Source organism: Lepisma saccharinum, chromosome 13 (genome assembly GCF_977018435.1).
Source record: "Lepisma saccharinum chromosome 13, izLepSacc3.1, whole genome shotgun sequence".
NCBI lineage: Eukaryota > Metazoa > Arthropoda > Insecta > Zygentoma > Lepismatidae > Lepisma > Lepisma saccharinum.
Window position 1 is genome coordinate 39,001,428 of NC_139241.1, and position 25,843 is coordinate 39,027,270.

Consider the following 25,843-nt stretch of genomic DNA (forward strand, 5'->3'; position numbering starts at 1 on the left):
GCAGGTTTCATGTGAATAGTACTGTGTACTGTATTGTTGTAATCATGAACTAGCTCGGGTAACATTTGCACCCATTTATAATTGCCTTGCAGAGTGAATTGTCTCCACATGCGATTTTTTAATGTTCTGTTGAATCGTTCCACTATACTAGCTTTCAGATCACTCACTGTATGTAGAATTATGTTTAATATTATGTTGTTGCATTAACTTAGCAAATAGAATTGTAAAATTATTTCCCTCTATCTGTCTGTAAATATTTTGGTATCCTTCCCTCACTGAATATCGACTTAAAAGCCTCGGTAACACAAGTACCAGTCTTGGATTTTAGGGGAACAGCCCATGCATATTTGCTAAAAGTATCAATAACTGTAAGCATATATTTGTAACCATGATTTATCTTATCCAAATTTTTTAAAGTCCCCCTTGGAGGGGCCATCTCAATCAGATCAGCCTGAAACAGATCATTTATACCTTTTGTTACTACATTTAATCGCTTGTAATTTCGACGGGCTGATTTGTGTAATTCTTGAACTATATCTTGTCTTGACATCGAGTTCGAAGTGAGAATATCGCATAAAATGGATTGTCCTCTGGGTATAACCGCTTTATGTCAAATACTAACTTGTCACCAATTTCAATATCAAAAACTGATAATTGTTCGTCGTCATGTACTTTATATTTATTGGTAGACTCATCCTAGTATGCAATAGGTATTTGAACTGCCTTGTGTATACCATCTTTTCGTACTATAGTAAACTGAGGAACTTCAATATGTTTTCCATGTTTGTTTTACAAAACTAAACTTCAGAAATCGTAAACTACCATCAACAAAAAAATCATGTACACTGGCGAACTTTAAAAAAAGGTCTCCCTCCTCTTATTTAGATTGCAAGGTAGTTGGAAACACTTCATTACTCATGTATTGGATAAGAAAGTGGGGGAAGGCAGTTGCAGACAAGGCCATCACTACCCTATGCGCACGTAAATTTGTTTCCGGAAAGCTTTCTGTTGGAGTCTTGTCAGGCATGATCTGGGCAGTTTGTGGAAGAATTTTGTGTTCCTAACCCCCTTTCTCTCGGTGTGTGTGTGCGTGCGCACGCCGACACCTGTTTCTTTTTAAGTTTGGCGTATTTTTATTGCATCGAATAATTGGTGTTATGGCTGGGAATGAACCAGGTAAGCAATGGGCAAATAAAAAAGGATAAAAAATATCAAAATTCCTGGCATGAGTAGTTAGTAGTAGTAAAGGTTAGGTAAAGTTCCTCGTGCGTATAGCAACGTGCATTGAAGGCACATTTAAGGGATGTGGTAGTAGGGCACCGCATATTCTCGAGCTCGTCCATTTTAGAGGAGATACGATCAGCACCACGCTCCAGCCGTCTTTTTTTCGCCAGGGTTGTAGTAGAAATGAGAAAATAGAAATGTTTTGCATTCTGCGTATGTGACAGTATTCTTTGCATATTGTCCCTGAAGTATCCGTTAGCATCCTAACCCGCAGTTTTTTTCAGGATAAACTAGTTGAAGGTCGCGAGTTGTTCCTGAGAAGTAATGAACATATCACAGAATGCGCACTAGTTTAGCTCACGTTTCTTGGAGGGAGGGGGAGAATGATATACAAATTTATTCTACGAATGCTTACGTCATTGTGACAATGAAGTATATTTTGCAGACTAACGAGAATCTGGCGTCTAGACACAAGGCCAGTATAATTATATGTGAAGTTTGGACTGTGTCCTACGTTTGTGATTGCCTTTCACAAATTTCGTCTCAACACACCTTTCATCCTTATCTATGTGATTACTCAAAAGTGGAAGAAAAGCGAAGTAAAATAAATAAATCAATTGGTCATTGTGTCCCTGCGTTTTTCAATATTTCTTCCTGAACGAAAATTAATGTTTCACCGATGTAATGCATCACTATAGTCATGTGAATTATTATTTTCCGTAATCATAGTGTGCTTAATCATTCCTTAAAGCATAGACTTTAACGCTGTTGTCCTTAGTGTAAACGATCTTAACTGTGTGGAAGTTTTTATATAGGCAAAAAAATGGTTAAGAGTAAATCCCAATTGATTGTTAGAAATTTAAAATATTATAACTCTGACGTGACGCATATTAACTGTTCTTAGTTCGCTGTCAAGGAACGATTTCTCCTAACTAAAAAGGATTCCGGCCTCCGTGGTAGAGTGGTTAACACAGCCTGCTTAAACACCGCCTCGGCATTGTGTTCGTTCGGTGTTCATTGTGACTGTACCTTCATCAGTTTCATCATTTCATCGCTCACCCTCATCGTCGCGTTTAGCCAAAAGTGGCAGAAAAGCGAAGTAAAATAAACCAAATCAAACATAAATAATGTGACGGGAAAAATATTCCATTACCAAAAATAAAATATATAAATATACAGTAATTACTTTGTTGACACTGCAGTTTTTTTGGCAGTGTGTAGCTGTCTTAGGGTCGTATGTTCGAATTAGCTGACCTCAAAATATACGAAGAGTGAACAATTAATGGAAATGGGGATGCACATTTCAATTACTTTAGTAAGCGTTCAGTCGTAAATCCTGTGGACACAGTGTGATTTTCGTGCAAGGAAGGGTTCCTGGGACATCAACTAGATCGACGTTTACTTATAACATTACGAGGGTATGGATTTCTCTCAACAAGTGCAACAAATGTTTATGGTCATGGAAATTATTTATACAATTTGCTTGAGTAACGTCGATTTCTACCTCTTGAAATTAATGGTGACTGGAGATGAAAAGACACACGTGGCAGATTGTAACGTGCTTTGAAGACAGAGGTCTTAAGTTCGAACCATGATTAAGGCATGTTTTCCCCATCACATCCATGTTATCAATCGGTTAATCATTCTCATCGACACGGATTAACCAAGAGGCAAAAAGGCAACGTAATATATCCTAAATAGAAAATAATACAGAAAAGGGGCAAGGAAATGCACATATCGTGCCGAGTCGAGGTTGTGTGTTGCAAGACGGAAATGTGTAACTATTATCGCAAGAGCACGTTCGATTATATTAGGGCAGAACCATATATCACACAATACAGGTGAAATTGTTGTAGGTTGACGTGAATTGTTAATCTGCCTAAACTCTTAAAATACTCTAATATCAGGTTTTTTGTTCCACTTATTATTTCAATTTCGAGGGTCTTCATGACCGAGTGCTTTGCATATTGCCCTATGAAACCGGAGACCCTATGTTCGATTGATTGATTCATTGATTTGCTTTATTTTACTTCGCTTCTTGTGCCACTTTTGGCTAAGTTGCAAATATGGGGGAGGCCTTCCCGATGGCGCAGTGGTATCATCGTCGCCTTGTGATCAAGAGTTCCCGGGTTCGATACCCGGTGGAGGCACATAGTGGTTCGGATCCCACTTTAAACTCTAGGTCCAGTCCTGATTAGCCTTACCGTGCATAAAGTGGACTTCAAACACAAACACAATCAATCAAACTCAATCAAATATGGGGATGAGTGACGATATGATGAAATTGATGAATGGACACTCACAAATCCATGCCAAGGCCAGGATTCGAAGGCGGGACCCCTGGCGTCGTAGCGTGATGTGATAACCACTCTGCCACTGGGAGCGGAATCTATTTTCGAGGCTTGGGTAATATTTAAGAGCTTATTGTGTTCGTTCATTTTTTTCCGGTCACTCCAACATTCGTCCTTATCGTTGAAAGTAAACAAGAGGGATATAATATGGTCGTAAAAATAGCAAAGTTACCACATATGCCTGTCACGTGCCGAAAGAAACGACCTTCTTTGCTAGTTTTCTTTTTATATTTGTTTTAGAGCTAATGACCAAAGAGAGAAAAGAAACGATGAAAATGAACAACCTATTTTCATTCATGAAGGAAATAAATCGCCAGCTCAGAACCTGATTTCTTGAAAGCTCAAAATGGACAACAAATATTTCTTCCAAGGCCGAATGACCACAGAAAGAAACGCTGTGCTAATTCCTTGATGACTCATGGTTAACATTGCTCTTCCGTGTGGTGTTCACGACTGACAACTGTGCAGCTCTTCCTTATCTTGCATAGAGTTTCGGCATTGACGCTGGAGTGTTTCCAATTCAATATCGGTTTTTGTTTGTTGCTTCCAAACTAACTGAGAGGAGGGAGACCTTTTTTTAAATTTCGCCAGTGTACCTGACTGTACAGATATAATTTGTAAACATTGCCAGCATTGGCGTACGTCCAGTGTCCTTGAGCATTTGGAACACTTTGTAGCCTAACAATTTCCATAGAATAAAATTGACGATTATCTACGTCGTCTAGTCTGCTTAATACCGATTCCAAGTGTTCGCTGATAGTACGAACCAACTCACCGTAGATAGGTTTGATTTTTACATCAACATACAGTTGCTTATATTCCTCTTTGAGATCGTGAAGTTGAGTAGCAAAACCTGATAAAGAAGATTCTTGACTTGCTTCAAGAGTAGTAATTTGTAACGTAATATTAGAAATAATCTCTTGTAAATTTTCTACAAGTTTCAATTCAGAACTCTGGGTAGCAAGATCGTGTACTAGACTTCTGATTTCTGTAAATAATGCATGTAGTTCGTTAATTATTTGATTGTTGGGGAGAGTGGCAACAGTTTCTCTGATTTGCGCAATTTCTGCTTGAATGATTTTGATATCCTCAGATTTTAAAATTCGATGTACTGCTCTCCTCATAGCTCTGATTTCCTGAGAAGTAGGCAAAGCAGCTACAGTATTCTGAGTGTGGTGAGAGTTAATTTTATAGCATCGAGTTCTGTTGCATCAGCTGCATTTTTCAAAATTTCTTGCAGTTGCGTTATGTCATCCTGCGTAGGTGTAGACTGTTGCAGTGTCTCTAATTTACACTGAATGTCGTCAATAAGATGATGGAAATGCGATAATTCTGATTCAGTATTCAAGCTTTCAAGCTTAGTAACTTGCTGTTGAAGTATAGCTAGGATATCAGTAATGCCAGGCAGTTTCGATTCCAGAGTTTCCTGTACACTTGTTAGCTCATTTCTCATAGTTGCCATAGTATCTTCTATGTGAGCTATGGTACCTTGTATCTTCCCAAAATCTTCATAAGTCTCCAACTGCAATTTGATGCTGGCAACGCTCCGAGCAATAGCATTTAATTCAGAAGATGAAGGTAAATTATTGATAAAAAAACTTCCAATGTCTGCAGTTTCGATTGAACTTCTGTTATAGCTGTATGCAGTTCATCCGTCTGTAATTCAGATTTGATACTTTGTAATGTAGGAACTTCGAAAGATTGAAACTGTTCTTGCAATTTAGCAATACTAGCATTTACCTGCTCATATTCTTCTTGAGTTTTGATATTCTGGATGATGGTTTGCAGTTCGGTACGAATACTATTTGCCTGGTCATTTAATTGCTGTTTCAGCTGTTCGGTATTTGTTCTCTGGATTTGTCTAAACTTATCAAGTTCTTTTTTCAAGTTGGCAATATTCTCTTCTAAGTTCTGAAGATTATCTATTGAAGCTAAATTAGTATATTTCTCAAGCAAAGATTTGAGTTCTCCATCAATTTTTACTATAGGATCAATCAGTTGAGTTTGAAGATTTGTAATCTCTGCTTGAATATTTAGATTTAGCGAATTCTGTAATATGAGTAAATCTGATTTCAGTTTCTTTATACCTACATCTAAACTAGCAATCTCGCTTGAATTATATGGAATCTCCTGTCGCCTTCTATTACCAAATATATCCATAGTTTTTTTGTTTTTAGGTATTTTATATATTAATAAGAGGATAGATTATTCTTATTTCGTTAAACAGAGGAATCAATTTATCATTCTCTCCAATTATTTCAGCATACAAAAATTCACCAGCTTCCACATCATAAGACGTATCAGGAAGTAATGTACTATTTTAATTCTATAAAAATTTCGACCAATGTGCAAAACTGCCGCATTCGGTGGAGAAACGTTTATTTGAATTTTCCCACTAACAGGTAACTTATATGATGATAAGTTATTATTAAATACAAATAAGTGCTTTCCAGTATCCTCGTCAACATGAGACCAAATACTATTCAAGTGAACAAGAAGTAACCCTTTCAATTGAAGATAAATTTCTCTAAATACATCCATGTTTACTGGAATTCTCTCTACAGGCTGATTATGTTGTTGCTTTTTAAACCCAAAAATATTCAAGACGTTTTATTTTATATTAGCTATTTTTTATTATATATAAAATATATATTTGTACCAAGTATAAAAAATATCACCCTGTGCTTAGCACATGAAAAAAATTATGAGCAGCACTACAACAACACGTCCGCACTCTTCAAACACTCTCACGATACTGACTGACCTGTAATGCTTTCGCATTTAAATAACCTAAGTGCGGACGGCGTTTGAAAACATCTGAAACAGTGAGCCAATCAGAAGACAACACGTCATCGCATCACGTCATAATCGAACCAATCAGAAGACACCTATTACGTCATAACCAACCAAGTAGACCAGAAGTAGACCAGAAGTAAATTTGTGTGGGTGGGCGTGGGTGTGCGTGGGTGTATACTTAAAAAAACAAAACTGGAAAAAGTCACAGGTGTCTGTCAAGTGGACCGGAAGTAGACCGGAAGTAAACCGGAAGTAGACCGGAAGTAAATAGGTGTGGGTGTGGGTGAGTGTGGATGGGTGTAGATGGGTGTAGGTGTACTTTAACTCGTAAGAAATTATGACATTCGTATGAAGTACGAGATGAAAAAACACAGATCTACAATAGTATAAAATCAACAAAAAACATTATCAAAATAGGTTTTCCATTGTGGTTAAATTAATAAAAATAATAGGCCTCGTACCACTCGTACCAAGTACGAGGTGAAAAATCACAGATTTGCAATAGTATAAAATCGACAAAAACATTGTCAAAATAGGTTTTCCATTGTGCTTAAATTAATAAAAATAATAGGCCTCGTACCAAGTATGACGTAGAACCGGTCTAATATCTCTACTTACTGTATTTTATTATTGACATTACTTAACATTTCTAAATTAAGTAGATGTTTATTGATTTCACTGCAACAAAATACAGGGTGGTCCTAAAGAGTTGACGTACCCGAGTAAAAATAGGACAGCAAACCATGAATCAAACATGCCAATATGAAAGAGAGAGAATCTTGGAGTGAAGGTAATTTTTTTAAATAATGAAGGTGGTATAATCAAGGGGTCGATACCCGGTGGGGTTCAGATACCACTTTAAACTGTAGGTCTAGTCCCAACTAGCCTTCTTGCTCATAAAGTGAATTTTAAAACCAAAGCTTAAACTCAAGTAAGGTGGTATGAATAATAATAATACGTCCCTGCAGGAACTATACAGTTACAATTACGTTAATTATGTACGTAAATGTGATGATTTAAATGTATGTTTTTTTGTAAAAGTTTCAATAATAGATTGACTATGTAGAAACTTCCCATTTTGGCTCCAACGGTAACTGTGAATTGTGGCTCTTACCATCAGATTAATCATTCCTAGTTAAGATAACAGTTTAACACATATATGAGTCATTAATTTAAACTTAGAAGTAAATATTCCAATTAGTTTAGAGTTTCCACGAGGCAGTTAATGAAATTAATTAATGGATAGTATTAAGAAGAACTGATTAAGCAAGCAAGTAGACAGTGAGAACTATAGCTTGAGATTTATCGTAAAAATATTATAGACCTTGTATTTTTTTGTATGTCTTTTATTACAGTTTATAATTGCCCATTACATTTGTCATTACATATGAATAAATATATTTTTATACAAAATAAGAAGTTCGCATATGCATTTCTGGTGTATATAAATAAATGTGAATAAATACATAAATTATAGTATGGTAACATAATACAAAATTCGGACAATGAATTATATCTTACTAGGTACCGTTAATAGATTAATATATAGTTGTTGCAATAAAAAGTATAGTAAATGTAAACAACGCATATCTAAAAAATAATACATGGATATGTTGTTTGACTGTAACTTTTAAAAGATTAACAAGGTTAAATTGTCTGTTTATTTTTTATGAGTTGTGGAAATTTTTTATGACATATTAAAACTAATATTGTTGAGACAATAGAAAATAATTTCATGATTCAGTATTATGTCTATCCGGAGATCTATAAATTTTAGAGAATAACATTTTAGCACATTACGATAGTAGTAGATAAGATACTTAAGGCCCCAGTGACTGCTATAATGCAATCCATAGGTAACCAATGGGAGAGCTGTTTTAGTTCCAAATGTGCTGTGCTATGGGTATACGCTGGTTTACCCCTTGTGCTTTTGTGTATGAATTTCTTTTGGATGATACACCTTGGTGCTGTGTGTGATGAATAGTTAGTTACGTATGTGTAGAAAGTGCTGAAGGAAAAAAAAGGGTGATCGGACTGGAGGCACATCCAACTTTTAAAACATGTTCATAGCACCAAACCTCCTAAACAACTAAAATGCAAATTTTCACAATTAGAATTCCAATAATGCCTTCGTTGTTAGGTTAGGTCAGGTTTAGGGTTAGTAACCGATTTTCTAAACATGTTAGGAGCTGAATGTACCTAAATACAGACTCGATAAAGGGCTGGAAGGTTCATAAAACGCTCCACCTATTTGATCTTCATACGAAAATTTCCAAATTTGTGATTTGTGCTGCTAATTTTTATGTTTTCGAATAGTATTGTGTCAAGGCTGTTTCCGGGAGTTAGGCCAAATTATCCTAGTACACACCTTGTTTTGTATACAATAAGAATTCTAAAATGCAAAGAAACATTATCACCAATCTAGAGAAAATTAACGAGTAAGTCATGAAATGAAATAATATTACGAAGAAAACCATAATTAAACAAAAATTGCGCCATTTTTCAGCACCTTTTTGTATTACGTACATCTTCGATACCGATTTTTGATGTGATAAACTTGATCAGCATAAGAAAAGTAAAATCTGACATAAATGCAATATTTATTGTTTAGTTTTTTGTTTATCGTCTGTGGAAGATCTATAAATCTCAAACTTCAATAGAACAGAATCCTATGCTTCGATGATCTGCTATCGTGTTTCACATAATTCAGTCTTAGATTTAATTCCTCATAATTTTGAATTAGTCTCGGAGCGTTGAAACAAAATCAACTTCTGTCCAAATAGTAAAACAAATATTGGCTTACATAATCATACAGTGGATTCTATGTATTAACGCTATTAAATAAATTGTAAATGGTGAATAATTAGAAGTAGTTTAAAATGTGAACAAATGTCTTGTAGATATAGATGGAAAGAGTCGCCATCTAGGAAATATTCTAGAGACATTGATGAAGTGTTAAAAACTTGATAAAGTTGAAAATATATTCTTCCAATTTCCACTGTTTTAAAGTTTAGTCTTTGTTAGAATTTAAAATTAAAGGTTCTGTAAAATGTCTAATTATCAGGTACTGCTGAACTGAACCTATAGACTGGAGATTTGAATTCCATTGTTCTAAGTGGGAAACAAGTAGCTTAGTAATCTGATTATTTTTATGTCTCGAGAGGAAGTATTGCCCCCAGAGGGGCTAGGGTGGGCTTAGGCTGACACTGAAATAGTTTTACCTACCCTTCTGCCCACCAAAATAGATATTTTCATAATCATTTAGAATAAAGCAAGAAGCGCACACACAGAGAGAGAAAGTGATGGAAAAGGAAAAGGGAAGAAAAAGATAAATAATTATAATTTATTTTCATTAATTTTAAAAGTAAAGAACAAGAAAGAAGGGAAATGCAGAAACAAGAAGAGAGATTAATTAAAAACGAAACAAAGAAAAGTTAGAGAAGAGAAATAACTATGGTGACAAGAAGAAATTTAAAATAAAACGAAAAATCATATTGAGGAAGAGGATAAATTAATAATATTAAGCAAGACAAGAATTCAGGCGATTAAGAAGGAAAGACAAAATTCGGAACGAAAGAGAATGAGAAGTAATAAGAAAACAGAAACGAGAAGACAGACGTAAAGAACGAGATAGAAAAGGAAGGAAAAGAAATAAAATACAGAAAAACAAAAAGTAAAAGAGGGAGATACTTGAAGAAGGATACAAAAATAAAAAGAGAGAGATAAAAAGTGGAAAGGAAACAATGAATTGACAGACAGGGAGAGACAGAAAAAGGAGAAACCGATAAGGAAAAGGGAAAATTTGGAAGGAGAGAGAGGTAAAATAAAAGAGAAGGGAATCAAGGGGAGAGAGAGAGAGAGAGAGAGAGAGAGAGAGAGAGAGGAAAGGAAGTCATGAGAAGACAAGAATTTTAGCAGCTACAACCACCTAAGCAGACTTTACTTAAAAGTATATTGTTCATCTTTGAGGATTATCCATAAGAGTAAAACAAATTTAACAATCAGAAAATTGTATGCCTAGTCCCACCATGCCGAGTGTAATGGATAAAGAAGCACATCGAGAAGACAAAGACAAATGAGGAACAGGCCCTACGGGTAGAAAACAATGCATAACATTGTTGTCCGACCCTAACACAATTGAAGACCACTTTAATTGACCCTGAGAAGAAGCATTTGAAACAGCTCTACAATTTAACCTTGTCTGATCCTTTAAGATTCACACAATCAATCAAAAACAAATGTCATGGACTCTTTGAGCAACACTCAAGAATACAACAGCTGCAAAATTGAGCATACAAGAAACCCGTACAGGTACTGGCCACAGTGAAAGTAATGCCCCAATACAATCAAGATCGGAATTAAGCGGACACAAATTGTCCATCACCACATTTATTGGTTTGTTTCTTGTGACAGCGACAGTTAGATAATAGTAAGATAATTATCTTTAGCTCTTTGGATTATTTCTTCTTCTACGGTTGCATATTGGAATAGAGGTTGCTGTCCTCTGTTTATTTACTTATTGTTCTAATTACTTGGTCTCTTTAGATTCATCACTTAACATTTTAAATCGAGTAACTGTATGTCAGTTACTTTTTAACAGGTAATTCTTAAGGAGAGTTAGTCTAACTCAGCGAATTTTCAAGAGTAGGCCTACCAGTAACTCGATAGTTTTTGAGAAGAGTTACTATAACTCAGTTACTTTTTAAAGAATAACCCTACCTGTAACTCATTTACTTTCTAAGAAGCTTAACTGTAACTCGGTTACTTTTTAAAGAGTAGCCCTACCTGTAATTCAGGTACTTTTTAAGAAGCTTAACTGTAACTCAGTTACTTTTTAAAGAGTAGCCCTAAATGTAACTCAGGTACTTTTTAAGAAGCTTAACTGTAACTCAGTTACTTTTTGAAGAGTAACCCTACGTGTAACTCAGGCACTTTTTAAGAAGCTTAACTGTAACTCAGTTACTTTTTAAAGAGTAGCCCTACCTGTAACTCACTTAATTTGTAGAAGAAAAACTATAACGTAGTTACTGTTGTTGAGAATCAAGTAATGAAATAAGCACTTACTTTGCAGCTGCAACGTCAAGTAAACTTGAAAGGAGCAATCTTGCCACGAAGATTATTTTACATAAGTAAATTTATAAAATATCTGCTCCTCTTAAGGATTTCTGGAGGAGTTTATAGTACTTTGTTTTTTCCCTCTAAAAGTGAGCCCCTATGCTCCTCTCAGTTACTTTCGTTTACGTTTTTGCATGGAAGGAAACTTTGAATGGTTTTGAATTTCTCACCTTCATATTTTCATATTTAAACATAGATCAGGTATATTATCACTTTTAAAAAAATAATTTTAATTTTGGATGTCGTTAGGAAAAATACTACGATTGATTGATTTTTTTACTTCGCTTTTTGTGCCACTTTTGGTTTTTGGATGGGGATGAGTGATGATATTATGAAATTGATGAATGGACACTCACAAACATCCAAGACCAGGCCAGGATTCGAACGCGGAACCCCTGGTGTCGTAGCGCGATGTGCTAACCACTCCGCTACGGAGGCCGGCGAAAAATACTAAGAGTTACAGATGATTCAAAATACAGTAATTGTAAAAGAAACTTAGAATTACTTTGGCGTTAGTATAACTGAATTACTTTTTGAAACTAGTAACTATAACTGAGTTACTTTTTGAATGAATTTCTCGGTTACTTTAAAAAGTAACTTTGCAAAAAATCTTAAACCAAGAGTTGTAGTGTAGAAAACATATTCAGGGACACTTTGCATTGCCTACTATTATCTGTGTCGTCAACTGTACAATGTACATCTTATGTGCTTATAGGGTAAATGTCATGCTAGTAGTGTTAGCCTGTGTTTGCGCACACTGCACAGTGAACAAATATGGTGGAGGACAAATTGAGAACGCTTTTCTCTGAATCTGACTGTACATCCTTGAGTGATGTTTGTGTAAATATCTGACTACATTGCTTTTCTTAAACAGCACTAACATAATTCTTTGGTACAAGGTCTATAAAATACGATAAACTGTCATGGCCAAAAGGCTCGTTCTGTCCTGAACTCGGCTTGCTCAATCAGCTTATTTGTAACCTATAAATTCATGTTCAACTTCGTTCTCTACCGTTTCATCCGGTTTTGGCGTTGTCGTCGTGCGGGCATTGGCGCCTGGCCATCTTCCGGTCCTCTGGTATTCTGTGACGTCACCGAAGTATTTCGTTCCGGCGTCCAGAAGAGAATTGATTTTCTGTAACGAGAAGTAAAACATATTAATTTGATAAGCAATTTTTAAGGCAAAGTAAACAGGTGAAAAACAGGGGCGTAGGGCGTATTACCAGTTAAGTCTCAAAATACATTTTTTTTAAAAAAACAGAATTAATAACACAAACATTTTATAAATTGTTACACCTCTGCCTACTTCAGTAGTCCACCATACGTGGTAGAATACTTTTCTTGTGTTATGACGTCAATTGTTTAATTTAGTAAAATGGTTATTAACTAACCTGTTGTTTTTGTTTAGACATTTTGAAGTGAACCAAAAATTTGCTTTTGTAGAATTTTAGGAAGCATAATTAGATTTTTGTAGAATCTTGACAAGTATGATTTGATTTTTGTAGAATTTTAACAAGTATGGTGTGATTTTCGAAGAATTTTAACAAGTATGATTTGATTTTTGCAGAATTTGAACAAGTATGATTTGATTTTTGTAGAATTTTAATAAGTATGATTTGATTTTTGTTATTATCGTCGCTTTTCCGCCACTTTTGACTAATCGCGACAATGAGGATAAGTGATTATGTAATGAAATTGATGAAGAAACTCTCACAAAGAACATACCTGCGCAGGCCGGGATTCGAACCAGGGACCCCTAGCGTCATAGTGTTTTATGTTAGTCACTCCGCCACAGATGTCGGCGGAATTCTAATACATGTAATTGAAGGAAGGTTCTTCGATATCAATAGTGTTTATTATTAGTATCTGCTACAATGTGTTTATTGTTAATTGAGTGAAAACATGTGCTGTGGCGAGGATACTTGAGATATTTTATTAGTTGTTCCATAAATTTTATCACGTATGAGGCCATTCAGACCTCGTTCTCCCATAAGTAGTCAATAGGCCACTTTACCATGTTAATGTAGGTCAAATGCAACAATAATACATGCAACCCTTCTGCACTACGTGCTCTAAAATGATCTGTACAAAACACAAAATATAAAATAAACAATACAGGAAATTTCAATTAAAACAAAATTAATTTTGTATACATTGTAAATAGTGTACACTCTGTCTCGATTATCTCTGGAGCAAAGCCGCGCAAAGTGGCAGAGAAGGGAGGGAATCGAGTGGGTAGGGCGAAGCCGTATACGCTACTCGACGGCTGGTAACTGTAGTCACTAGTCCCCTCCACGCAATCCAGTTCCCTTTCACGTGTTCATTGGTGGAGTCGTCTCGCATCACTACTTGCGCAGAGACTTGTTTCCGTTCGCTTGCTCTAGAGATACCCGGAACAGGTAAACATTAGAAGGTTGAGTATGTAGCATTTTCGCTGTCTCATTTTTATGGCTTCAAACAAGATGAGGTGAAAGTAAGATGCCATAATCAGGTGAAAGTTACCGAATGTTTAGAGAAATCATATTTCTAATATTTTTCAACAAATGTACTCTATGTGATCAAAAGTATCCGGACACACCGCGAAACGTGTGTTTATCATAGAGGGCGACACAGTACTGCCATCTACCGTGCGGAACACATAGTCAGCGAACTCAGTAGTCTGCAGACAGTGTGAGATAGCAGTATGGGATGGTCTGAGGAACTCTCAGACTTTCAACGTGGTCAGTTGGTTGGGTGCCACTTGTGTAGGAATTCTGTGTGTGAGATTTCCACCCTCCTAAACATCCCTCTGTCCACTGTTTCCGATGTTATAGTGAAGGGACGTGTACAACCCAAAAGCACGCAGGCTAACCTCGCATGTTGACCTCCAGAGACCATCGAGTGTTGAAGAGGATCGTACAGCAGTAGTATAAAATACAATATTATAAACTCAACTTATAAGTGTAGAAAAGAAGAGGTTATTTGATTGAACAATCCGATTTGCCTACACTTAAAACAATGCCAAGAGGGGCTTATACCCCAATTCTTCAAGTGTGATATGCTCTTAATTTTAAGAATTCTGAATTCTAGTGTAGAAAAGAAGAAGCCTCAACAGCCCGATTTGCCTATACTTAAAACAATGCCAAGTTCCCATAAGATTTTATTGTTTACAGTGTGTTTTTTCTGTCAAAATCCCAGAAATCTTGAATTTTAGTGTAGAAATGATGAGCCCCCCCTCAGATTGATTCCGCCATATGTACAAAGGCTGAATCTCTCAGTTTGTTGTCTATAAGCTTGTCAAAAATATGCCCCTCTTGATATTGTTTTGGCTACACTTGAAATTAAGCGAAAAATACTTATATTCTTATGCAAGCAAAACTTCCCGATCAATACAATAGGTCAAGGGCAGGCTGTTTCATGTTCTTCTAATCTTTTGATCAGTCCCATGTCCCGGCCAGCAATAAATCATGCACGCCTGGGAGATTATATCTGCTGGCATGCAAGAGATATAATCTACACTGTGCCCTTTCAGGGAAAATTGCATGCCATCCATCATGTCATTAACTCCAAGGGAAATTCTTAGTAAAGAGAACATTGGCCTTTTGCATGTTGTCATGTCATATAAGCCTGAATTGGGTTCAGGTTTTGTCTCGTTCTGATAATATAAACACGAGTGGAACTTACAGATTATTCATTTCATATTTCTGTATTTGAGCTTCCCTGCCACGAGCAGAAGGGCTGTTAAATTTAGGTAAGTAATATATATAAAAGCTTCCCTGCCACGAGCAGAAGTGCTGTATTTGAGCTTCCCTGCCACGAGCAGAAGTGCTGTAGACATAGTTCCATGGCTTATATGTTTTATAATAAAAAGACCCCCCGTTTCAAACCTAGTAGAGTATATGGGCCTCCCCGATGGCAAAATATTAATATTGCTATCTTGTAAAACAAGAGCTCTGTGTTTGAGCCGGCCCTCTAGAATTGCTCTGTGACTCTCTCATTTCTTACATCATAAACATATGATTTTTCACCTATGAGAATAACACTACATATGGTGTCATCGGGGAGTGTATCGTGGAATTCATAGATAATTTTAATGTTTGTCCTGTCATTAACCACAACTTGTTTCCTTTTTGAAGTGTTGATGACAAACATGCGTCTCTGTGCTTTGAATTCATCTGGTGTGTAATACATGTCAGTATTGCCAGTAGTGACCCTTTTGTATGCTGTAAATGCTTCATATAATTTGAGGAAATCATCCTTGGACATGTCTAAATTATAATTTTCTCTGGGGAATACCTCATTTCTGCAATTTTTAAGATATATGTTCTTGATGTTGCAGTTATCAAATCTGCTTGAATTTTTTTCCTGATTATTGTGTCTTCCAGTTTGAAACAGTACCACCACAAAATCCGGCATGTCATATTGTATACTGGAGAATGAATTTGTAGCATCAAACTAATAATAAGTACCAGTTGCAGGCTTCTGTACACATTGATATGTATAAAATTGTAAAGGAACCTGTGGATTTTTTATTATATCAGCTTTGTATTTAAGAGCATAACTGGCCTCATATTCAACAACTGGGATTCTTAGCTCCATAGTCTGAATAATGCATTTGCCTTCATCAGGTAGGGTATTGGGCAGAGCTTCCCATGTAGAGTTTAATGTGCTGTACCTCATCAAAGCATTATTATCATTGTCAGCTCTTCTAAATGTGATTCTTAAACCACCCTTCCACATAATATCTTTGTAATCTGAGAAGAATCCTGGCAACAGGCGCATTGGAAACAGCACTGTGTGGCTCTTGGATATAATTTTATCACCAGCCTCAAATCCACCTATTTTGTAGTAAGAAGCCTCGGTTTTGGATAATTTTAGTGTGGCCAAAGCTGTGGAGGTAATGCCGGGATAATCCACTCTGTTTATAACAACACCATGCTTTCTGATCTCAATTTCAGAGAACAGATGCGGCACAAAATTGTCCACCAATCTTATGTTTGAATTTGCCGGATAATCTGTTCCATCGAGCTTTACAACATCAAATTTGATGTATAGATCTGCTCTGTGGGGGTGTATAAAGCCATCCCCTACATCAAGATCAACCTCAATTTCTGTGTTGGGTTGATTTAAATTTGCAAATGTCCTCCTGTTTGGGGGGAATGATTGAAGCTCATAACTCTCAATATTTTCCATTTTTTTTGTATGTATTTTTATTTAAATATTAATCTCTATGATTGCAGTTGTTGTGGCTCCAGCAAAATCAACTAATTCTTCTTTTTCATTAGTGACCATCAATTCAATGTTATCTATTCTATTATGGCACACAGGAAAATATAATGTTGGGGATGGAGTGTAGATGATGGGCTCCATAAATTCAGAATTAGGTTTAAATGTTGCAATGATGCCAGTTTGTTTGTGAGTGCCTATGCCATTTGATTTGGTGATCATACCCTCGGCCACATTACAGTGAATATTCAGAGTCTCTATGGATAGAAATTTAGGTATATTAATAGCAGTGTGTTTGATGTCTGGTTCAAGTTTTGTGTTGTTCTCAAAGCCTAACAGCTCTCCTATAGTACCCAGATCCACTGTTTCTGTAGCAGATACAATCTCTACTCTGTGAGTAACAGAATTTTGAGTTAATACTATACCTCTGAGTAATTGAGCATTTAGAGTGGACAGATTATATTGCCCTGGAGTGATGACAATTTTTTGATCCCCTACTGCAATTGTGTTGTTGTGGTGTGTAATATTAGGGATCAAGTACATGCCATAAAATGCTCTGAGAGCTATTGTTTTGGGATACACTATATCATCATGTAATTTGAGTTTTAATATTGAATTTTGGCTGGTGAGATGGAATACCCCCATGATGTTTCAGATACCACAGGGACTTTTGAAAATTTTCAATTGATGGTTTATTTATTTGAGACATATATCTAAGAACAGATAAACACAAATGTCCGCAATTAACATCTTTGAAATTTTGAACACGGGCATTATTGTAATAAAGATTAGCTGATTTTAGATATTTTATTAAATTTTCAGGTGGAACACCTCCAAATGAATCAAACACAAATGCCTCATTGTTTAAATATTTAAGATAGCAGATCCAGTGGGTGCCCTGATTTTTGTACTTATCCAAATTAACAATGCCACACTCTTTGTTGAGTGGTTGTTCTGGCAAAGAATCAGACATGTACACACCTCTAAAATTTTTGATGCCCAGTGGCTTGATTAAAGCTTCAATATCTTGGTTTGTAAGCGGCTCTTGTTTTTTTAAACTTATTCATGGCTCTCTTAACACCTTTGCCTTGTTTCTCCATGGCCAGGTTATGGCGCTTCAATTCATCTAATTCTGCCCTATTCTTCTTGGCATCTATTACTGTTTTTGCTATGGCAGCTGATCCCCCAGCCAAGCTCCCAACAGCCCCAAGTGCTGCTAAGATGGCCGGGATAGTAAATATGAAACCCCCCCACATGTGATTTTTTCTAGATTGTTGTAATTTTTTTAATTGGGGGGTACTAAGCAACAATTTCATACCATGGCCCTTTGCAAGACAAGAATTTTTTTTCTTCCGCTGCTTTTTGGTTAAAAGGCTATCAATAGTTTTAAGAGATTTAAGACCTGCATAAGGTATTTGATACATAACACCCTTGGCCTTCATTCTAGGTTTATTATATATATATTCACAGCCCCCACCCCAGTTTTTGTTTGGTGTTCATAGCTATGGTGGTCCCCAATGCTGCTATTCTCTCACTCAAAGAAGCATCTTTGCTTACAAATCTACCAAATGCAGCCTCTTCTAATTTCTTGTCTGCAACATGTCTCTTGTCAAGATCAGAATGTGTGTTGTATGCTATGTCATGGTCTCTACAAGCAGCATCTAGGGGATTAACACCAGGGTCCCCTCTGTTTAATCTATGGTCCAATTTTGTACCGGGACCACAATACTGATAGCCTGGAATATGTAGTTCAAATGGCAGCTTGTTTATAATGTCATTAACCAACCCCCGGCCCTCAGAAATATTCCAAAACTTAGGTGGTAGACTATTAATAATTTTTATAAGATATCCAATCCCCTTAGTGTCATTCACTATAAAATTAGACAATTTTGTGCTTATCATGTCCATATTTCCAACCTTTTCATTGTAAAAATTGTGGTTGCCAGCATTTTCCTCCCCAGCTATCACCAATAACCTATCTACAAGTTTCCTGACATCATCAACCCAGACAAATTCTTTAGGCAGGGTGTTGTATTGTTTGATTCCACTGCCTGTCTTAATTTGTGACCATATGGGCTTGATTAAATTGTTGTATTTTGCTCCACTGCTAGACTTGACTCTTTTTTGTGTGGGATCATTGTTCTGGTATAGAGCATCTGATTTTATTAATATTTCTTTGTAGTGTTCATAGTCTTGATCTGTATAGTTGCCAGGCCTTTTCCTAGTCATCAGTTCCCACAACCCAGGTGTGCCGGGATATTTAACAAAACCACCATTTTCTCCAAGATGAGATTCTGAATATACAATAAGATCATCTCCCATAAATGTTACTCTAAAATTGCCAATTCTATGTATGATGCTCCCTACACGCTCTGTGTCAGCATATAAGCCAAAGACCTCATCTTTGTTGTCTTTAGGTGTGCTTAAATATTTTTGAGCAAGAAGAACCAATTCAATAGGATCCAGAGTAGCTTCAATTCTTCGAGGAGCAACAGGACTAGGTGTATGAATACTGGAAAGTGGGGTGATTGGATAATCTAATATGTTCCTTGCAGCTACAGGTACAAGCTCTGTGATCAAATTTTGATTTTGCTCTGTAACAGTTTTGATATTTTTACCTAATTCACTAATAGCATCAATAATGGGCTGTTCTGTTTGTTTGTGTTGTTCATAAATTCCTCGGTTCTGTGATTTCCATCCCTTAAATCTTTTTACAAGATAATCTCTTAATTTAAGATCATCAATGATTGGTCTTTTCATGGTTATTTATATATGATTCAATGTCTAGAAAATTGTTGATTTTATTTCTGTATTTGCCACTATTGGGTTTTCTTGTCATATCAATTGTGACAAACCCATAACTGTTTTGATTCCAGCACCTACTGCAAAACTTGGAAAAATCATTGTAGCTCAAGTCCCAACCTACATATTCATCATGTATGTGTTTGAGGTTGGTATGATCTTGATGAAACACACATATAAAATTGCTGTTGTCTCGGATCAGCTGCTTCGGTATTTTTGAAAAAGTCTGTGCCAGGTAGAAGCAATCAATGTTTCTGTGTCGGCCCTGTGTAAAGAAATTTCTAACCTTGTTTTGATTATCCAGTATAATGTCATCGAACACAACAACAGAATTATCGAGACATTCATGGAGTGGCTTAACATCTGGTTCAAAAGTGGCTATATCCAATCCATCATATAGCTTCATCAGCTGCTGATATTTTAATTGTTCCAAGCTCATAGAAAAGACATACAAGTGCCTGTTTTTCCAGTCTAACCAGTTGGGTGCCAATAAAAAATTATCAATCATTAGTGTAGTTTTACCACAAGCCGATGGCCCAACAATAAGACATCTAATATTTTCAGGCAGCAACTTGCCATTTCTCTTAATCTGCTGTTCAGGTTCTGGCAGCCTTTTTATAACATCCCAGGTGCTCACATTATCACTTTGTCTGCATCGATCCAGCTGTGTTCTGGAAGTCCTAGCCATTTGACAAATAACTTGTTGCCTTTTCTGCGGATGATTTTTTCTATGAGATATGTGTCAGGCTGTTTAGTTTTGTTGAGTTCTTCTTCATAGAACCTGCCTTTGAGAATTTCTCCTCGTTGGTCTTTTATTATATATGTGTTAAGGGTCCCAGGTTTAACTTGAACCACTGTAAATAATTCAGTGCTCCAGTTTCTTGTAAAGCCTCTTTTGAATAAGTGCTTATATTTGCTGATTCTTACTTGATCACCCACCTTGTATTTGGCCTTTCTTGTTGTTGGCTGGTATCTAGGATAATAAACAGTCCTGATCAATTTTTGCTCATCAGATGAAGTTACTTCAGAGGGTTTCATGTTGATTGTGGAATGGACAGAGTTGTTATATTTATGTAGAAGTTCTGGAAGAATATTAATCCATTTATAATTACCTTGAAGTGTAAATCGTTTATACATAAGATTTTTTAGGGTTTTGTTGAATCTCTCTACAATTGAGGCTTTGAGATCACTGTAACTCGAATAATGTTGTATTGACTGGCTTTTAATAAATTGTTGGAACACAGAATTATAAAATTCTTTGCCATTATCTGTTTGCAAATAGCGCGGTGATCTTCCACTCTGATTGATGATTGTCCTGATGGCTTCTGTAACACATTTTCCAGTCTTGGATTTGAGTGGCACAGCCCAGGGAAATTTTGAAAATGTATCTATTACAGTGAGTAGATACTTGTAGCCCTTGTTGATTTTGTCTAAGTTTTTCAGCTGTCCACTTGCCATCTCAATCAAGTCGCTCTGCCATAAATCATCTATGCCTTTTGTGACTACTGGCAGTCTCTTATAATTATGTCTGTCTTGTCTGTGTAATTCATCAACAATAATTTGTCTAGACATAATATGAAAACAAGAATATTGCAACTATGGGGTGTTCAGCAGCTGATACTACAGGATTTTCTAAATATAATTTGTCTCCTATTTGTATATGAAATTCCAGAGAGCCATCATCTTCAGCATAAGATGTTTCTAATGTATTGGGATCTGTAAAATACTCTAACTCTGCACTGGTGATTTTTGCTTTGTTGTCAGCATTTGTTATTGATAAGGTGGGGTAGTGGTGTGCCTGTGGTTGAAGCCAATATTTGATCTTGATTGGTCTCAGTGTGCCCCCAACAAAAAATTGGTAATAAAATTGTGCAGGGGACAGCATATATATTTTGCCACCTGGTGTAAATGGTGAATCATATTCTTTGTTGGGGATGCTGTACAATTCAAGAATTACTGTATGTTTTGGATTCTCAATTATGCCTGTTATTTCTTTTTCTGCTGTAAGCAATCTGCTTGTTACAGATTCAAGGTGCTCATTGATGGTCCTAACAACATCATCATGGCCTGGCTTGATTTTTATGTCCACAATAAGTTTCTTGTATTGTTGCACAATCTCTTGAAGCTGGGTGGCAAAAACAGACAGAGCATTTGCTTGATTGGATTCCATGGTCCCTAGCTGTTGCTTGATATTAGCTACAATTTGTTGCAAATTTTCAATAACTGCCAATTTTGAATTTTGAGCAGTAAGATCATGGACCTGTCTTCTGATATCCTCAAACAGGGCATGCAGTTCATTAATATGTTGATTAGTTGGTAGAGTGGCCACTGTCTGAGTAAGTTGTTTGATCTCTGTCTGGATATTCTTGATATCTTCTGATTTCAATATGCGATTCACTGCCCTCTTTATATTTTTAAGTTCCTGTGATGTAGGCAGATTTGTTACAGTATTTTGCAAAGATTCAAGTGCCAATTTCACATTATTTAATTCAGAAGCATCAGCCACATTTTGCATAGCATTTTGGAGCAGGGCTATATCTGCCTGAGTGGGTGTTGATTGTTGTAAAATTTCAAGTTTTGTTTGGATATCATCGATCAAGTGATGAAAATGAGATAGTTCAGATTCAGTGTTGAGGTTTTCAAGCTTTGTGATCTGTTGCTGGACACTGACAAGTGTGTCTACAATACCAGGCAGGCGGGATTCTTGTACATTTGTCAAATCACTTTGCACTGCTGCTATTGTACCCTCAAGATGGGTTATGGTACTTTGAATTTTTCCAAAATCTTCATATATTTCAAGTTGCAGCTTAATGTTGGCAACACTCCGAGTTATTGCACTCAAAGCATCAGAAGATGGCAAGTTGTTCATAAAATTTTCAAGTGTCTCAATTTTTTCTTTAACCTCGGTTATGGCATTGTACAAGGGGTCCAGATTAGGTATCTGTAATGATTGAATCTGTTCTTTTAGAGTGGAAATCACTAGATCAAAATCTTCTTGTGATTTTATGCTTTTGACAATTGTTTGGAGCTGTGTCTGGACATTATTTATCTGCTCTTCCAATTGTTGTTTCAATTGCTCAGAGTTGGTGGCCTGGGTCTTAAATTTGGCTTGAAGAGCTGCTACAGCTTCTTCTAAACTTTGAAAATTATCCAATGTGGCCAAGTCAGTATATTTCTGAAGCAGCAATTTGAGTTCAGAATCAATTTTAAGAAGAGGGTCCATGCATTGTGATTGTAAATTTGTAATTTCTAGTTGAAGACTGGCATTAAGTGTGGTTTGTAAAGCTTGTAAATCACTTCTTAATTTCTTGACTCTGACATCAAGCATCAGAATCTCATCACTGTGATCTTCATGTCTTGTATGGCCAAATATATCATTAGGCATTTTGTTTTAGTGGTTATTTATTATTGAATATCTGATTCTTAATTCTATAAAAAAAGGTATAAGCTTGTCATATGATCCCGGGACCTCAATATATAAGCAGTCACCAGCAGAAACAGTATATACAGTGCCAGAAATCATGTTTGAGTGCTTAATTCTATAAATATTTCTCCCTATTGAAATCTTGACATTACCCTCAGGGGTTGTAATAAATTGCAATTGACCACCTACAGGTAATTGGTAATGATTTAAATTATTGTTAAATATGTACAATGTTTTACCTGTTTCATCATCAACATCTGTAAATATGTTGTTCAGATGAATAATTAACAAAGCACTTAGTTTAGATATTATATCAGAAGAGGGTTGTGGTGTTGGCATGTCCATAATAGCCTGTTTTTTGAACCCAAATAAGTTCATAGGCATGTTTATTTATTTCAAATCATGCTCTGTAATTGGGCATTGATTACCATTTTTCAAATCACAATGACCCCATGGTAGAGTATGTATGCCACATGATAAAATGCATCTCTTATCATCATGTGGGTCCAGAGCCACTTTTCTTACAGTATTTGTAGTCAACAAGTGATCCACACTCTGAATTCTATTTTCTGATGTTCTGATTGTGCTACATGATTTGAGGCAATTTTTGTAATCTTCAAATTCAAGCTCTTTGTCTACAGTCACTCTGCCAATGCCCTTGGCCTTTTTTGCAACAACACCACTACATGTTTCAAAACTGTACATCTTGGCCCTTAACCCAGCAAATGCCACAATAACATCACCAAGTGTCTCATCTTTTAACTTGCCAGGCACCTTTTTGTTGTGGGGTTTAATTTTTGAATGTTCAGTGGTATCAAAATATTTAAACAATTCAGGCTGTGCTATATCTTGATAAACATCTTCTGTTTGAATATCAAGAACAAAATTATCTGTGTCCATGTACATCAGTTTTACACGATCCTTATAAAAAGGCTTCAACACATCATAATACAATTTTAACATGTGTAATTTGGCCAATTCCAATATCACAGCCCCTACATAAATAGGCTTATCAAACTTAATCTTTGTTTTTTTCATGTTGAAAAGTGCCATATTCTCATCATAAATTCTTCTGTAATTGAAGTTGGGCTTTGCAATCAATTTTTTGCTCCGGCTGGGGTCAGTAATTATTTTAACATCAATATGTTTTCTGACATTTTCAATTGTTTTGCCATACACTGACTTGACCATCAATTTAAACAAGGTCTTATCAAATTGACTCATTGCAGATGTTCGAAGCTCTGTGTTTGTATCAATATATGGTTTCAACCATCTTGAGTGCCTGAACCTCAAAACTTTTCCAACTTTGGTCACTTGAACACCATGATGCATCAGGAACTGGAGGTTTTTGTAATATATGACATAATCCTGTTTCGGCTCTAGAGTCATCATCAATTTCTTCTGTTTAGAGCCAGGTGAACACTTAACCTCAGGAATTGGGGGCAGATCAGAAAATGTGTTGTGTAAATCATCAGGAATTGTCAGATCAACTTCTAAGAACAGGCCATAGTTACTGTCATCAAAATCCTGAAGATCTTCAATATTGAAATCTTCAACCCACTCAAGCCCTGCATATGGCAATTTATCCATCATGGCATAACCATAGAGGCTGTTGGCATCTACATACAGTATATAATTTGATGGCAGTGCTGGATCATAATCAGGAATATATTTGTTATTTGCTCTGGCATATCTCTGAGAACATTGCACCATGCCTCCTCTTATACATTGTTCCATTAACAGATACATATCTTGATCCTGGATCAGATCCAATTGCATTTTAGTGTTTAAAAACATTGCAGACCATGCTAGGCCCGGAGCACTGTAAAAATACATTGGATCCAGCTTATAATTTTGCATGGAAGATTTTCTGAATGCCTGCAGTATATCAGCTAAGAGGGTCACATCAAGTTTTAAATAAGCCTTGTGATAATCACCAAATGTCTGGCATTTTAAATTGTTCCACATCAATTGAGCATGGTGATAATCTTCATCAGTGATTCCAGATGCTCTGATTTTGCTGTAAAACTCTTGTTGTGGTGGCAGAGAACACTCATCAAATTTAGAAAAATCTGTAACATAATCATATGGATATACACCCTTCCGCTTAATTAATTTCAGATCCTGATTTGGAAACAAAGCACATGTGATTTTGAATTGATCATCAGATAATTGAATGGCCAGTGTAGCCAGGCTAGCCGATAAAATTCTGTATGAATCAAGAAATCTTAAGTGAATAGGAACACCATTAACTTTAATTATTTTGCTAATGGCAATATATTTTTCATTATTTTCAGCTAAAATATTTAAATTCTGCTTGTCAAACCCCTCGTACCTGATCAGATGATGAAAATCATAATAGGATGCACCATGGCAAAATATAGGGACAAATTTTGGTCTCTGGATCTTAATATTACAGCTATTACACAGGGCCATTTTGAATTTGCCATCTGTATGAGAATGGTGTTTCACCTTGATATTTGTATCTGAGAATTCAGAATCACATACCGGGCATTTTTCTGCATTGTTGAAATCTTCAATCTGTTTCTCTGTTAAAGGCAACATAGGTTTTGATTTTAATAATACATTAGATGCTATGTCACGGCACTCATTTTCTATTGTAAGTGCAAATTCTTTGATGGCATCTGCTCCCATGTATAAATATTCTTTACTAACAACCCCATCCTGTACAACCACATAAAAAAAACTAGAAGGTTCATGTAACTGGTATGGTGTAATTGAAGGTTCATCAGGATCTGGGCTACAGAATGCAAGGGGTTTGAGATTTGATTCAAAATCACAGACTATATATGCTGGGTGTTCCAACAGGGCTTCAAATTTTTTGAATTTGGCATTTTCACCTGGATTAGGCATCACCATATGAACAGGTTTATGGTTGCCACAGTATTTCAGATGCTCAATTAAC

General features: G+C 36.1%; 1 protein-coding gene across 4 annotated transcripts in view; it reads right to left on the bottom strand.

Moving 5' to 3' along the window:
* Positions 1-25,843, bottom strand: part of LOC145997240 (uncharacterized) — a 200,230-nt gene that overhangs the window by 21,943 nt on the left and 152,444 nt on the right. For all 4 annotated transcript variants that reach the window (XM_083134067.1, XM_083134068.1, XM_083134065.1 and 1 more), the window contains exon 4: positions 12,499-12,621. In XM_083134067.1, coding sequence (XP_082990193.1) covers positions 12,499-12,621 — 123 coding nt within the window. The remainder of the gene's footprint in view (positions 1-12,498; positions 12,622-25,843) is intronic.